The sequence below is a fragment of the Gymnogyps californianus genome, chromosome 20, assembly GCF_018139145.2.
Source record: "Gymnogyps californianus isolate 813 chromosome 20, ASM1813914v2, whole genome shotgun sequence".
Lineage (NCBI taxonomy): Eukaryota > Metazoa > Chordata > Aves > Accipitriformes > Cathartidae > Gymnogyps > Gymnogyps californianus.
In genome coordinates this window covers 6,247,000-6,261,926 of record NC_059490.1, presented here as the reverse complement: position 1 = coordinate 6,261,926, position 14,927 = coordinate 6,247,000, and the positions used below count along the sequence as shown (strand labels likewise).

At 37.7% G+C, this 14,927-nt stretch overlaps 1 protein-coding gene across 1 annotated transcript in view; it reads right to left on the bottom strand.

Annotated features, from left to right (window-relative positions):
• Window positions 1-547: 547 nt before the first annotated feature.
• The window catches only part of CRCP (CGRP receptor component), a 33,972-nt gene continuing 19,592 nt past the window's right edge, over window positions 548-14,927 (bottom strand). The window contains exons 5-6 of the mRNA XM_050909136.1: window positions 11,107-11,164; window positions 548-2,667 (exon numbers count right to left, since the gene is read on the bottom strand). Of these exons, the coding sequence (XP_050765093.1) occupies window positions 2,524-2,667; window positions 11,107-11,164 (202 nt within the window). The 3' untranslated portion in view covers window positions 548-2,523. The remainder of the gene's footprint in view (window positions 2,668-11,106; window positions 11,165-14,927) is intronic.

The following is a 14,927-nucleotide window of genomic DNA, read 5'->3' as shown; positions in this document are numbered from 1 at the left end:
TTAAATATTCAGAAAGTGCCGAGTACTCTGCCCTTTTCTTCCCAAAACTAGGGACCGAGCTTTTAAGTGCTCAATACGCACGTACGCTTTCTTGTACCCATGACGCATCAGAGGGCCACTCTTCATGCCGTCTTCTCTCCTTCAAAAGAACTACCAGAGTACATTTGTTGTGTTAGGTAACTGATTAGTTAAGAAAACAAAAAGCAGCCTTGGCAGACAGGCAGATCTTTTATGGAATATATAGGACACCGGAAAAATGGTATCACATAAGCAAGATGACATTTGCTTTCCATAAACCATTTCTGAGTCTCAGCTTTCCAAAGAACACATCCGAGAGTAAACACCAGAACGGGAAACCTGCGCTCAGAGCCAGAGTAATTCCTCACCTGTACTTACACAGTCAGAGAGCACAGACAGTAGATTTAAAAATGATGTCTTGATGTAATGCAGATGTCGAAATCCCAGATCCCTTCAAATGTTACTTAGTACTACATTTTTAGGGAAATTATAGTTCACGTATCTTAATTGAGACTGAACAAGCTATCCATGCATTTGCACAAGTTTAATATATGTATCCATCTGGAATTGATTTTGATAAAAAGGTTAAATACAATAGCAAGTGAATGAGTTCTTGCATCTTGTACAATACGCACACAACAGAAGACAACATGGATGCTGGCAAAAATCCATTACGATAACAAATCAGCAATTCCCAAGATGGAACATCCAACTTCAGAGATCTGTTAAAATATTCTTGCTGGCTAAAGATACTTGCAATCTGGTTCCATCTGCTTTTCGTAAGTTTAGAACGTGCTTCAATAACTTAATTTTAGAAAAAGACAGATAAAAATGTAAACACTTGCAGCCCAAGGCCACAGCACATCAAACAACATCCATCACTGCTAAGAGTAAAAATGCTAATTTTAAAATTAATTGCACATCATTCCATGATATGATCTACTTATCTCTTTTGTTTTGTTGCACATTTAGAGAGAAAAATATATATTGATGTATCACAAAAACCACCAAGGACTTTCCCCCTCTAATACTACACTTACCCAGTCAAAGCATACCTTTAGTCTCCAGCCTTGGAATGCATTTAATATAAGATAAATTATCTTTAAGAGGTAACAAATATATTTTCCAATAATTTCCTTTCCTCTCCAAACATCAAAGAAGCTTAAAACACCATGGAAATGCGTATCATAAATCCCCCAGACGCTGGATGTTATCGCTCCCTTTCATATACAGTACAACTAAAGCTCAGAAAGCATAAATTCTTTGGGTAAAAACACAATATAAAACCATGACAGAAGCGGGGGAAAAAAAAAACCAAACAGTCAGATATTCTGATTCAAGGTCTTATATCTTGTCTACAAGCCACAAAATTCCCAGGATGTACTTCAAACTTTATTTCTGTTTCCAGTACATTACAATAATTATAAAAGAATGTCTGCAGTCATAGTATAAAACCAGTGCCATGTAACTCATGACTTTATGTATATATACGTATATATACACAAATGATTTATTATAACCATCAATGCTTTCAACATTAAATACTCGATCCTGAAATCTTTAATCAGGCAAAAGCTTTGTGCACAGAAAATTCTGCTTCAACCAGGACTGATTCTCATTCTTCTAAGCCAGACTGGGATTTCACTTCAGTGTTGACTCATTCATTTATTCCACGGTCGACAGCATGTTCACAAGACTGTGACTTGTCTATATATAAATATTGGAACAAACGTTCAAAGGGAAAATATACACCTCACACCTAAATGTTCTTCTGTTTGTATGACTAAGAGCCTTAACATTTGAGTCCAGAGCCTCCAACTGCTGTAAACTGGTCCAACCCAGCGGATTTCAGGGGCACTATGTTGATTTAGCTGATGACCTGGATCACTCTTTTATCAAGTACGGACTGTCAGACATCCTTGAGAACAGTTACCCTACCAACAGATCCTCTCACTTCCATGATGCCAACAGCCTACTTGAAATTGTCTGGCCAGATACCAAGCAGTTCTACGTTACTCCATGTTCTGATCACCGAAAACAGCCCTCTTCACAAACAGCTCCAAAAGTTGGCTTTGTACTGTAGACCGTATTCTGAAAACCAGTTGGGCAATTCAAAAGCATATGAAAGCAATTATAATTATAGTACTGCTGTGATAATTAAAACATTGCCAGCTGTATATAAGGCTATTCAAACGTACAGCTGTTACATGGGTAATGGAAAAAACACAAAAGCTTCAGATTCTGTGCCCCATAATTTCTCAGACTGCTACATTACGAACGCAGTTACCACCATCCCTGTTCATGACAAAATGCCAGAACAATAGTGTCCTTTTCCATGCCTTCTTGTAAACAATTGGTTCCCTCACCACCTCTGAGTAATAAAAATTGTAACATATTTTACAATGATGTCCAATACAAGATTAAACTGGTAGCAAGTAAAAAACAGAAAAATACTAGCCGATTCTCTTCTGCTGAAATCGTTGCCAGCTTTGGTCTAGATGCCTCCTATGCTTGGCCACCTTTGTCTTCAGTTGCCATTGCCGAGTCTCTTTGTTGTTCTTCTGGATCCCCTGGAAGAATACTGGTGACTGTCTGGAGAAGTGACTCAATCTGCTCTTCTGTTAGCCTTTCCTCGCTTTCTTCTACCATCTGCAGGTCAAAAAACAATCTACTGTAATCATTAAATCCATACTTCCTTCCTCGGCTCCAAACAGAAGGACTCAACTAATTGGGAAATACTATTCTCAAAGGATAGAAGACATAGCCTGAGCTCATTACAAAAGCATTTTACAAAGCGCAACTCTTACAATATTTAAAAAAAGAAAGAAGAGCTCCATTGTTAACCACTACAATTGGCACTCCATAATGAGACCCTGCTTTCTTTACAACAAAGAAAACAACACACTCAGAACAAGCTTTCCTCCCTGGTTTCTCCTACAGCCTCTCTCAACCTACACATCAGTATCTTGAACCAGGCTTTTCATTTAGCTCGTGTGCAGACCTACCTTCCAGACCTGTTTTCCTAAGTTCCTGTGCTTTCACGTGAGAACTGAAATGAGATAACCTCAGAGTGGTTACCTCAACCTTGGTATCTTATCCAGCACCTAGACTATAACTAATCAGACCATAAAAGAAACCACCTAATCCTATAGCAGCTATACTTTATTGGAATTTGCTTAGATTGTGAGATTCCTGAATGTAAAGGCATATAAAAGCTCTGAGCAACACAAAACATGCTGTCACGAATCAACAATAAAATTCCGTAAGATTAATTAGGGACCTACTCTCACTGTGGAGCTGTGGGAACTCTTATATCACTGTTACCAGTAAAAACAACTGCCCTAATTTATAGGCAGCTGTTAAAAGGAAAAGCTTGTCAGAGGACTAGAAAAGCAAGCCAAAAGAACTCTTCAAACGCAAATGAAACCAATTAGGATTGCGGGGTTTGAGATTTTCTTTTTTATACAAAGTCCTTTAAAATGTCCTTTGAAGAGTGGTGATTTATATTAATTACGGTTCCAAGTCAACGCAGGTTTAATCAGTTCTAGCTATAAATTGTCAGCTATTCAGATGCATCTTGCCTTCTAAAAAGCAGAGTGGTATATTCAATTAACTTTTTTTTTTCTTCAATGTCCTATGAGCCCTCTTTGCATAATCTGATCATCTTTCATCAGCCATTATCCACAGATTCTTGACGAGAGGAAAGCGAGCACGCTAGAATCCACTCACATAGCAAAAGGCAGGCAGTGAATATCCATTTGCAAATGACTGTTTCTGGGGACTATCCCGATCAAAGGATGAAATTCTCGGTGGAGTGGCTTTCCAAGTACGGTTAGTTCAAGAACTACTGTAGGACCCTGGCTTGAAAAACAGCCCTGGCTCTCATTACCGCCAGCTGCTATACTATACACTATGCATTAAAATATACTAAAAATCCTCCTAACGTTACCCTTCTGTGTAAGCAACTGCTGCAGCTACTGAAGTGGTATCAGATAATTGCCGGCTAGGCTGCATTTCAGAGGTGATCGTCTCAGCAGCTTGACTAGCATACCTTGGAGCATCAACATTATACAATAAAGTATGTTACAGGGTGTACATACACTCTTTGTTGCCAATATTGCTGACAAAGCCATTATTCTCAGATGACCTATGCTATTAAGTTTTGTAGAGGATTATCAGCCTGCTTTTCGGACTGGATTACAGTGTTATTAATTACTGTTACATTGAATTTTAAAGGTGACAGCCCCATAGCAGCAGGAACCATACAAGAAAAAGCCCACATCCTTTGGACAGGCAATATCACTTAAGGCAGAATGATTTATCTCTTAGTGGCCAATGTCTCTTGCATTCGTTACCATCCCACTGCTTTCCGATCTTCAGCACCTTGCCTAGCTTAGATTTGATTTATTGGATCACATGAAGTCCGCCCCTCTTCCCCATTTAAATTTTATCCCTCCCTATGTATCTCCTTTCCCTTTCTTCTCCAAACACTTTCTCCTTTAGGTGCTTGCTTCAGGTAGCCAGAGTTAAACACAAGGATTTGATCAGAACTTAAACAGATAATAGAGAGTGATTTCTAGATCAGCATCAACTCTTCTCAACTTCTGCATTTAAGGCAGAATATACTTATGTGAGTGTCTAATCACTGCTTCTTACGTGCTTCTCAGCGCCAAAAGAGTAATGCCCCAACTCCCAATATGAACAATTATATTGATGTCATTTGTACTGGCTGAACACGGAAGCCTGCAAGACCGACAAGCTGCAGATACGACTCAGGACATTGACAGATGAGCTCTGGTAGTTTAAGAAATCACACTTTACCAGAAAGTTGATGAAAGAAAAATAAGTCTCACATGTTTCAGATGCTTTGGTGCTGTAACTGATGTCTCATTAAACTGTTGAGAAAAGCATCTTTAAGGAAAGATGCCAGATACTGCACTGAGGAGTGGGTAATGTAGCTCCAAATTCCCTTCTGTTGACAGATCCATAGTCTCTGCCAGAGGGAAGTGGTAATTCCTTAAACTACTGCAGCAAATCCATCACGGGCTCACCTCTCGGTGCCTCCGAGCCATGCATCCCCACTGCCAGCTCTCACACCAGGAACTATCGATAGACAAAAATCTACATTTGGCAGGATGGACAGCTTATTATTCAAGTTGATGCTTCAGCGCTATTTTGCTGTGGTACTATTCAAGAGTTCAAAGGATCAAAAGCATAAGCTATAAAAATCAATTTTTTTCACTCTTCAGGGAAACAGCCTGAGCAGCGACTTATGAAAACATAAGCAATTAGGAAGCAGCAAAGCAGCAAGCCAAAAGGAAAAATTCAAAAATTAAGCAGAGAGCGCATGTAGATAGAGACAAATGAAACTGTCATAAAGGAAAACAGATACCAAGGGAAACAGAAGGCCACTCAGAGGCTTATTCTAGATTCAACAGATGTTCACAGTCTTCTGATTTACAACTGTAAGACGAAATACCTTTGCTACTGATAGTACTAGGAAATAATGTTATGATGCTCAGAAGAGAAATTACACGTATGAAAAAGCCTAAGAGGCAAAAAGAAAGAACTGTATTCAAGTATCTACTTTTCCAGCAAGAATTTTACCAATATATGAAAAAATATCAAAAAGCCTTGCTAACCTCTAACTTGCAATTGGCTGAAACTGCTCAAGCAACAGATTCAAACCATAAGCAATCAGGAATGCAAAGTTTATACTAAGGAAAACAAAAAAGCAAATGTTTTTACTAAGCGTATGACATAAGATGTTTATGCTGGCAGTGCCACACACACCAAATGGAAATAGATTATCCTCACAGATGATGCCACGTGCAAAGTGTAGGGTATCATCAACCAAAGCTCCGCTGAACTGTGTATTTTCAATATGCATGGATTTATGCACGTAACAGAATTGGACGATGTTACAGTAACACAATTTATAGATAAAAAGCACCCTGATGTGCAGGAAGACAAGCATGTCTCCTTCTCAGGGCTGAGAGCAAGGATTTTCTGGAAACGAACACAAGAGAAAGGCAGTAAGCCATGTCAGCTATGCTGCTTCTTGTAATAAATAATTCCCAAGTCGTTACTGCTTTTCAGCATTCAAGTCTATAGTATCCCAAAATAACTACAGTGTTTTTGTAGCAAATGTTATAGCATATCAATGTCATTCATACATATACACAGTATGTATTTCCTATGAAATGCAACTACATGGTCAAGATCAACTCAGTCAAGTCAGGCCTCAATAATAACTTTATTTCACTTAAACTAGTAACAGTTAGTTATTAAATTCTCATTGCAATATATTCATATAGTATGCAATTTTCACATTTCATTTTCCCCCCAGTTAATGCTCTAAACAATATAATCTGCAAGATGACCAAAGAAGGAATCAAGGAAGGAAGCAGGAAAACTTTATTTGGTAACTTAATTGGCACAAAATTCTTACAGCTAAAAAAAAAAAAAAGAGGAGGCAGTTCCCCCTGCAGCCAGTATACACTTTTCAAGCCTGAGTACCTAGAGTCACTTCTTTCTTTATTGATAACTGTATGGATAAAGACAGCCAGATCTTCAGAACTGTGGAATATATACAAAATGTTCAGAAGGTAGCTGAAGCCACCGTACTGCTCACCTTTGAGAGCAATGCTACCTTTATTTAGAAGGCTAATAACCAATTTTTCACCTGCTTAAGCACCTTGTAGCTACAACTGTTAAGCCGCAGCGTATGTATTGACTTAATTTCAAGTACTCAAGAGGTCCAACTAACTTAACTGGACTTCAAGCTTAAAATTACGCAAACATTTAATAAATGGAGAATACGTCAAGAAAAGGATGCCAGTTCTGTTCTGCCTCTCCAGATACATCTATGCACGGGCTTTCTAACACAGCAAAATGAAACATGCATCCAACATCCATCACTGACTCTGGCTACAAGAGAATGAGAAGACAAATCGCTCGCCAACTGCAGAATTAAACACTGGCAGATGCCTTGCTCAGTAACGTAACCGCTACTGGGAATCAGAGCTGTGCTTATTAAACAAATGTGTATGTGGAATATTTCACTGCCATGCAGCCTTTCCCAGCTGCACATTTTAACAGTAGCTTTTTTTAATAGAGCACTATGTATGAATTTCTCAGAGGAACAAAACAACCATAATTACCAAATCAGAACATAATAATAGAATTATGTTAAGCACTAAGTCACATTAAAACCTGCTGATAAATTCTCATGGCAGAAAGTGATTTTTCAGAAGCTTTTAAAGATTTTATTTATCGAGAAGGTAAATCAGAAAATAACAGCTAGCCTACCAAGATGATTTCAAAGATTAAAGTGTTTATTCATAAAATAAATGTGCAAATCTGTATGTTCATAGTGCCATGTACATATGTAAGCACAAAATATGAACACAGACATACATATATACATGCATACTTGTCTAGATTTTTTTTTTAACTTGGTGAAACAAGGACAAACATTTTAGGAACATGCTTTCCCTAATTATAACCATACCTTATCTTTTACGCTTACCCAAGTAAAAGCAAAGTATGAGACTTCGTCATCCTCACTGTGCTGCTCTTAAGCTTTCAATGCTAATGTTTATTTCATTTAGCCTCCTGAGACATGACAATACACTGCAAATGTTGAAGAATAAATAAAGCCACACTGAAGAACCCTAAAAAGTTCTGAAAGAACTGAGAAACTGTCTCAAGGATAAGTAATATTAGATGGGTAACAAACCTCAGCATCACAGAACAGAACAACCTGTGGGTTAAAAGCTATTGTTTATTTGAATAATAAGCTAAGAATTCTATTTAAAAAATAATCAGTAAACTACAGTAAAAATGGAAATAGGGGTTCTGATCACTTCCAAAGCTATCAAGCACATAATTTAACTCCAGTGTAGGAGGTACATATTTTATGAGAACATGACTGCTATTTCCTCCTTTGAGCAGTAATTTGAAATTGTTCAGCACCAACATGCTAATAGAAAAAAAGCACATAAAAAAGAAATCAAGTAAAAGACTGAATGATTGGATTAATGTCCCTCAGAGATAATTAACCAAGTATGCAAAGAGGGAAGCAAAATATATTGTTGAGAAAATAAAATGTTTAAATCCTCTAACATCTTCCATTTTCCAGAAGAATACTTTACATTATTATTTTCTATTCAACAATAAAAGACAATCTACCAGGCTGGTTATGCAGAGCACGTATCATGAGGTACAAAGCTCTCCGAGATGGAAATCTAGTTTCAGAAAGCACAGAATAAAAATTTACTTTTCCATTCAGAGAGAAGAATGTGGAGCAATTTGTTCATTAGAAAAGATGATGCTTAATCTTCAAACCCATCACAGTTCAGCATTAAGTAAAGCTGGACCACTGTCATGGTTAGATCAACATCACTGTCCTCTTTTTTTTTTCCTCCTTTGTGAATCACTTAGCCAGGAACAACATATGTTAAAGATTAAAACACGAGGTCAAGATAGCTGCAATGTGTACAGTGTCCTACCCTGTGGGATATGAATTACAATTTCATGCTCCTTTTGTTGCTATTGTTGTTTGAAAATAAATCCTGGCACACAGTCCGGAAAAGACAAATATGAACAATTATAGCAATTTATGCATAAAGACTTACAAAAGAACTTGAGATCAAAAGATCACAACATAAACTTGCTTTTTAGCTTAAATATAATTTTATCAAAATTGATTTATTGTTTGCATACAACCAAAGACAGGGAATTTTATAGAGGTAAAGTAAAAAACCAAAAAGCTGAAAAGGCAAAAAAGCAACAAGCAGTAGTAAATATAACCATCCTCTCACAACAGCTATTAAAAGCCTATCAGGTAAATTTGACTCCATTCCATGCACAGGTAGCACTGAGTAAAAGTTTGAGACATCAAAACTATTTGAGCAAGTGTGAGACAGAGATATGGCTTGTTTGGCGTTTTGTTTAAAGCTTTTTAAAAAATAAGATTGATTTGCCTACATTATATGAAGTGGTCAGAAGTTGTCACCATCATTTATTTCTGATTCAATTCCAGGAGCGACTCAAAAGCTTTTGAGTGGCAGGGGCAAGTTCAATGAAAAGAGAATCAAGGCAATTTTAGACCTAGTATTCACTTCTCTGTAGGTTGTCTCTCATCCATCGACTGCAGTGAATTGACTTGCCTGCATGAAATCTGTGTATGGGTAATCTTCTCCCTACTGACATCAAAGAAAAAAATGCTGGTAGCCTCCACTGCTCTGCATTATTTTATACTCAAAGATGCTCAGAGAAGACAGAGGTTTTGTATGTTCAAAGACGCTGCACCGCTACAATCTCTTTCCCCTGTCCTCACCAACAGCCAAAACGATTCAAGACAGCAATCGAACAGCAAAATCATTTCCTTGCTATGGCTCCTAGTCTCTGTATTTCACTAACAAAAATGGCCTGCAGTTGCCTAGCAGTTATTGAGCTCAAAAGACTTTGATGTACTTTGATGAAAGAGTAGATGTACTGCAATTTTGGGGAGGCTTAATTTAACACAGTGTTAACAATCCAGTCAACTTAGATTACTGTAATACTAGTTTTGGAGAAACTTGCCCTGGGAATTACAGGGGTATCGCAATGGAACAGAAGTAACTGCATCCCCAATACTTCCATGACGACACAAATTCAGGCTAGTCCCCAAATGTACAAATACCACGTTTTTCGCAAGTTGCTTCTGATCATTAGAGAAGGGTTACGTATCAATAATGGACTGACACTGACCTCAAATCTCGTATCTGTATTCTCTAAGTTTCAGAATGAGTTTTATCTAACTTTGACATTAAAAACCTTGGAATATCTAAAGTACAACGCTCTGCAGAAACCTGACTTCTAATATAAAGGCCCAAATTGCTTATACTTGCCTCCTGGACTTAAAACATGACACAGGAGCAAAACTATTTTCAATATTTTATGGCCAGGTAAGACAATGAGGAACTAGGTAGGATAACGAGGGGAGGAGGGAAAAGACAGACAAAACCACACAGTCACCTGAAAGCAGCAAAAGATTATTGCATTTAAAGAAGAAAAGGGGAAAAAATACCATATATGGCCTATATGGGAATATAATAATCTGTGTCTAAGCACATGAAGCTAACGAAGTATGAGACAGGCTCTACATCATCGCTTATGACTAACTTCCTAAGCAAAACTCATGAAGCCTTAACGCTCTTGGTTGGGCTGATGATCGACACTGATCTCTTCAATCACAAAACACAGTATTAACTCCTCAGCTAGAAGCATTCTTTTATGAGACGCCTTTAGCATTACAATGTCTACTCCTCGGCTATGAAAAATAGTCCTACTGGTACCTCTTTAATCCTTCCCTTTTTTCCAGCAAAATATGATCCTGTTACTACACAGTTTGGTTTCAGGATAAGATTGTAAACAGATGTTCTTAATGTAAGAGATCTTTATTAAAAGAATATCCTTATTATAATAATCTCTTTATTACCACAGGATTTTGTATTCCTAAGGAGACACTTCAGAGCATATAACCATCTACTTCTACTTAGTGACAATCCCTCTTTACATCAGCATTAGGCTTAACAGATTGACAATGGCTACTTTCCATCAGAAAGTCTGTTTATACCCCTTTCTCATTCTGCACCACTGCTCAAAATTCCATACCAGTCATTACTCACTTCTTTTTAGCGTGTTTGGCTTTATTATAACATACAACCCTGCCATCAAAACAATCACGTCATCACAGCTGTCAAAAAGTGAAGTACTTGGTTATAGAGCAGGAGCAAAAAGACTCAGGTTAAACATATTCTTAGTTGCAATACTGTAACTAACCTTTAATGACTGCATTGGGCATTTTCAGTACGTGACACTGAAGCAAACAGAGGTGGAGAATCTGTCTGAGAGAAACATGGGCAAGTCTCTAAGGAGGTCTCAGAGAGGAAGCAGAGTGGATTTGAAACCATGAATGTAAAGATGTGCATAAAGAGATAAATTCAATCACTGACCATGAGAAAGTAATTATTCAATTGATCTTCAAGGTTAAAGCTGCTTTCATTTAAGCTTTGAACAGTCAGGAGCATTGTTACTTACCAGCTGTATTTCAACTGCCGTCACAGGCCTGTGGTTAAGCAACTGGAGCTTTTCTGCTCTGTTAAAAAGCAAAGCGTAAAACAATCCGCATTACTATATAATTTGAGGATCCCCTCAAATGACTGGTAAAATGCAAATACATTCCGGATAACTTAGGGATGAAACACCACGGCCAAGAATAATTCTGACTGGGTTTGCAGTGTGGTTTAATCGCCATGATAATTTGGATATTTTAAACATAGTACTTTCTTGTGTGTTTAGACATACTGCTGTTGCCACTTCTAGTCTAAGGTGGCAAGGCAGAGACCCTTAGATCGTTACTGTACAAGCATTAATTAACGTGCACTGTTGCTTTGTTAAATGCTGTACACAAATGGTAAACAACTCGTCAAGATCACAGACTGTTTCGCTATGAACACATGACCACAAGAACAATTATCATACCTAAGAAGTTACAATCCAGCAGCCAAATGGCAATAACTTGTTTATTCTTTTAGCCCATTGCAAATGCAAAGTTAAAAAAAAAAATCAGCTTGAAACCACTTGGCACATGTACTCTCAGCAACCCAGACGGTTTAAGCCAATGCGTTTTTTCATATATTATTACAGTGGGCTGAGGCCGTATTTTAGACATGTATCTTTGGGCAAAAATATATCTTCATCTCTGCTCCCACGCAAATCTACCTTTCTGCTGTGTTTCTACAACTGTTGGGCACCATGCAGCAAACCAGGTGGGGGACTGAGCTGGACTGTGAAGATAACCAATCTCTTTTCCCTGGGTCGTTTTTGGCTTGATTCACTGCACAGTCCCACAAAGACTGGCATGACCACAAGCAGCAAGGTACCAAAGACACAGAAAATGCCCAAAAAACCTCCACCACCCTCAGTCAGTGCCTGAGTTGTAAAGGTAGGGTCACTTACTGTGGTTTAAAAGACAAGTGATAATTCATTAATTTACAATAATTCAAACACTTCTGTCCACACTCTAAGGCAGACAGAAAGCGATTCTATGCATTCAGATTTGCAGTCCTGTGCCTTTACCACAAAAGCACTTCAATCAGTATTAACTTCTTTCGTTTTGACTTTCGATATGAACCGTGTTGCATCTGTATTTTTAGTAGTTCAAATTCCATTCTCCTCTGCCTACAAGGGGGAGAAGTCAGTAAAACTTACCTGACTTTGGCACTTAAACACAAAACACTTTAATATTCAGAGAGATGGTTTAGCACCGCTGAAGCCAGTGGCAAAATTCCTGATACATCCAGAACCATCATTAAGCTCACCCAGCCTCACTGGGTTTCTGGATTCATTTTAACCAAACAGCTATTAGCTCTACTTTCTCATCAAAAAATTATGAGATCTCACAAATGTCCATTTAAACACTTTGATCATTAAAATAGAAAAAAAAGGGGTATGAGGGAAAAAAATTCATTGACATTTAAAAAGCTTGGGTTTTTTTTTGGGGGGGGGGGGGGAAGATATGATCAAACAAGGATGTTCATTAAATTCAAACCACAACATTTGGGCAATAGCTCTGCAGCCAAAGATTATTAATTTTACACCCTACTTAAATACAAATAATTCTAAAAACAAAGTAAAAAACAGCTGTCATATGCCAGCAATGCATATTTCATTAGTTTCAGAAGCTCAAAACATTAACATTGACCACATAATAGCAGCATGGCTAATGATCTGAGCTGATCTTTGTGTTTTAGAACAGAAAAGCACAATAATAAAACACTCCTAAAGATACAACAGATGTTTAAAAGGGCATATGAAACAGTAACAAATGCACTTTTATAATAAAAACATACAGTTAAAGTATAATAATAATAGATACAATGAGTAAAGGAACTTGAATGTACTTTTTTGGGGGAAAAAAAAATCTTGAATAATTATTACTTGACATACAGCCTCTCCTAGCAGCCATCTATGTTTATGCAGCACATTCATGCATTAAAGTGAGAAGTGACAGTTAACATGCATGATCTTCCAGTCTGTGATATAGTAGTGAACTATAATTTTTAAGAACGAAAGCTTGGAATTTATTATTACTTAAAGGCCATCTTTAATGTATATTTAAACTGATTCTGAAGAGTTTTCCCCTGGTTTATTGGATCTGTGGGTGGTTTAGAAAGGATACCTTACAGCTTTCAAGAAAACACAGATCTCTCCCATGCAGGTGTTTACAACCAACAGGTCAACGTCTATGCGTCTGGAGATACTTCAGAGATACCATCTCATTTCAAACGGCCTCCAACACTGGCCGCCCTTGAAATCTAACAGCAGCTAACAGCTTATAACATTGTCAGACACTTCAATACTTTATCATTCATGTATGTGCACTGGTACATGTTCAAAGACCAAGGTGCTTATACTCCTCAGGAGAAGCCTTTGACAGGCGATGCATTGCTCTGGTGTGTGCATGCACACACGTGTATGTGTCAAGAGACTGAATTTAATACTTAAGAAGGCAGGCAGCTGACACCCAAAGAGAATAAGGCCCTTTATTCATCCACTGAACATGCTGAATGAGCAGCACTAGCATAAAATTTTCCTGGCTGATGTCTCCTGAAGGAAAAATCCTGTATTACCACAGACTGGATCATCTAACAGACCCTCTTCAGCTAAAACGTCCACGATTGCAAGTGACTTAGTGATGGGAATAGGACTACAGGAGACTCTGTGGCTCAGTAAAGACAATAGCTTTGCTGATACCAAATCTCGAGCTTCATTATATCAGAGGGTTTTGTGACGTGTATTCACAGCCCTAAAGAACAGAAAACAGCTTCAAAGAGATGACATGCTGACTGTTGTTTTTAGACCCAGCCTGCTGGTGACAAAACCAAAATCCTAAAAAAGGAAAGTTTTTAATTGTTCCACCTCGTTCCTGAGCCATTCTGCCATCATTTTTATAAAATGCTGGAAAATAATTCTAATCGTGACTTTCAACTTCAAAAGAAAAGCTTGCAATTTTAAAATGCAGCATTTGAGAAATATTAACAATTCACAACAGAAAGCTCCAAGAAATCCTCCTATATATTCATTTACCATTAAAACCCATACACAATTCAACATCTTGAATTTACATTTACTTTACAAGTGTACCTACTTTTTTCCTCTCAATTTCAAAATTGGAGAAGGGGATAAGGAATTAGGACTTCATAAAGGAGGAAAAAAAAAAAAAAAGAAAACTCCATTTTAATCAACCACAGAACTGTTCAAAATGCCTGTTTAAAAAACGAGCTCAAACATTCTGGGTACCACCCTATCCCTTTAATCTTCTTTTCTACTTTTACAGAACCACATCAGAAGATTTTTCTCAGTCTTCAGAAAAAGCTTGCAATAAAGTGACATTTGGCACCTGGATAAATGCCAACAAGCATGGCAGATTTCACATCGATTTCAGGTTTCACAGCTAAAAGATTATTTTTGCTGAAGAACAGGAAGATGTTTCTACCTGCACATCAGCATTTGCCCTTCCAAGCAGGGCCATCAACTTACTCCTTAAAAAAAAAAAGTGTCTAAATACGTTCCTAAAGCAAATATTTTAACAGTGGTTTCAAAGTGTTTTCTAAGAAACACCAATTATCAAATTAGTTCCTCGAGCTTGCCCACACTTTGCGTGTCTTGTATAAAGTAGTAAGGATCACTATTCCCATTTTACAGACAGGAAGACTGAAGGGGAACGATTAAGCGGTGACTGCTTTAAAGGCCTTGGGTTTTAGAGGTGTAAGAACGGGGAAGAGATGTGGTGTGGGAGGAGACAAGGAAAGGCCCTTGAGACAGGACATTGCAGCAGATGTTGCTATATTCTCTGA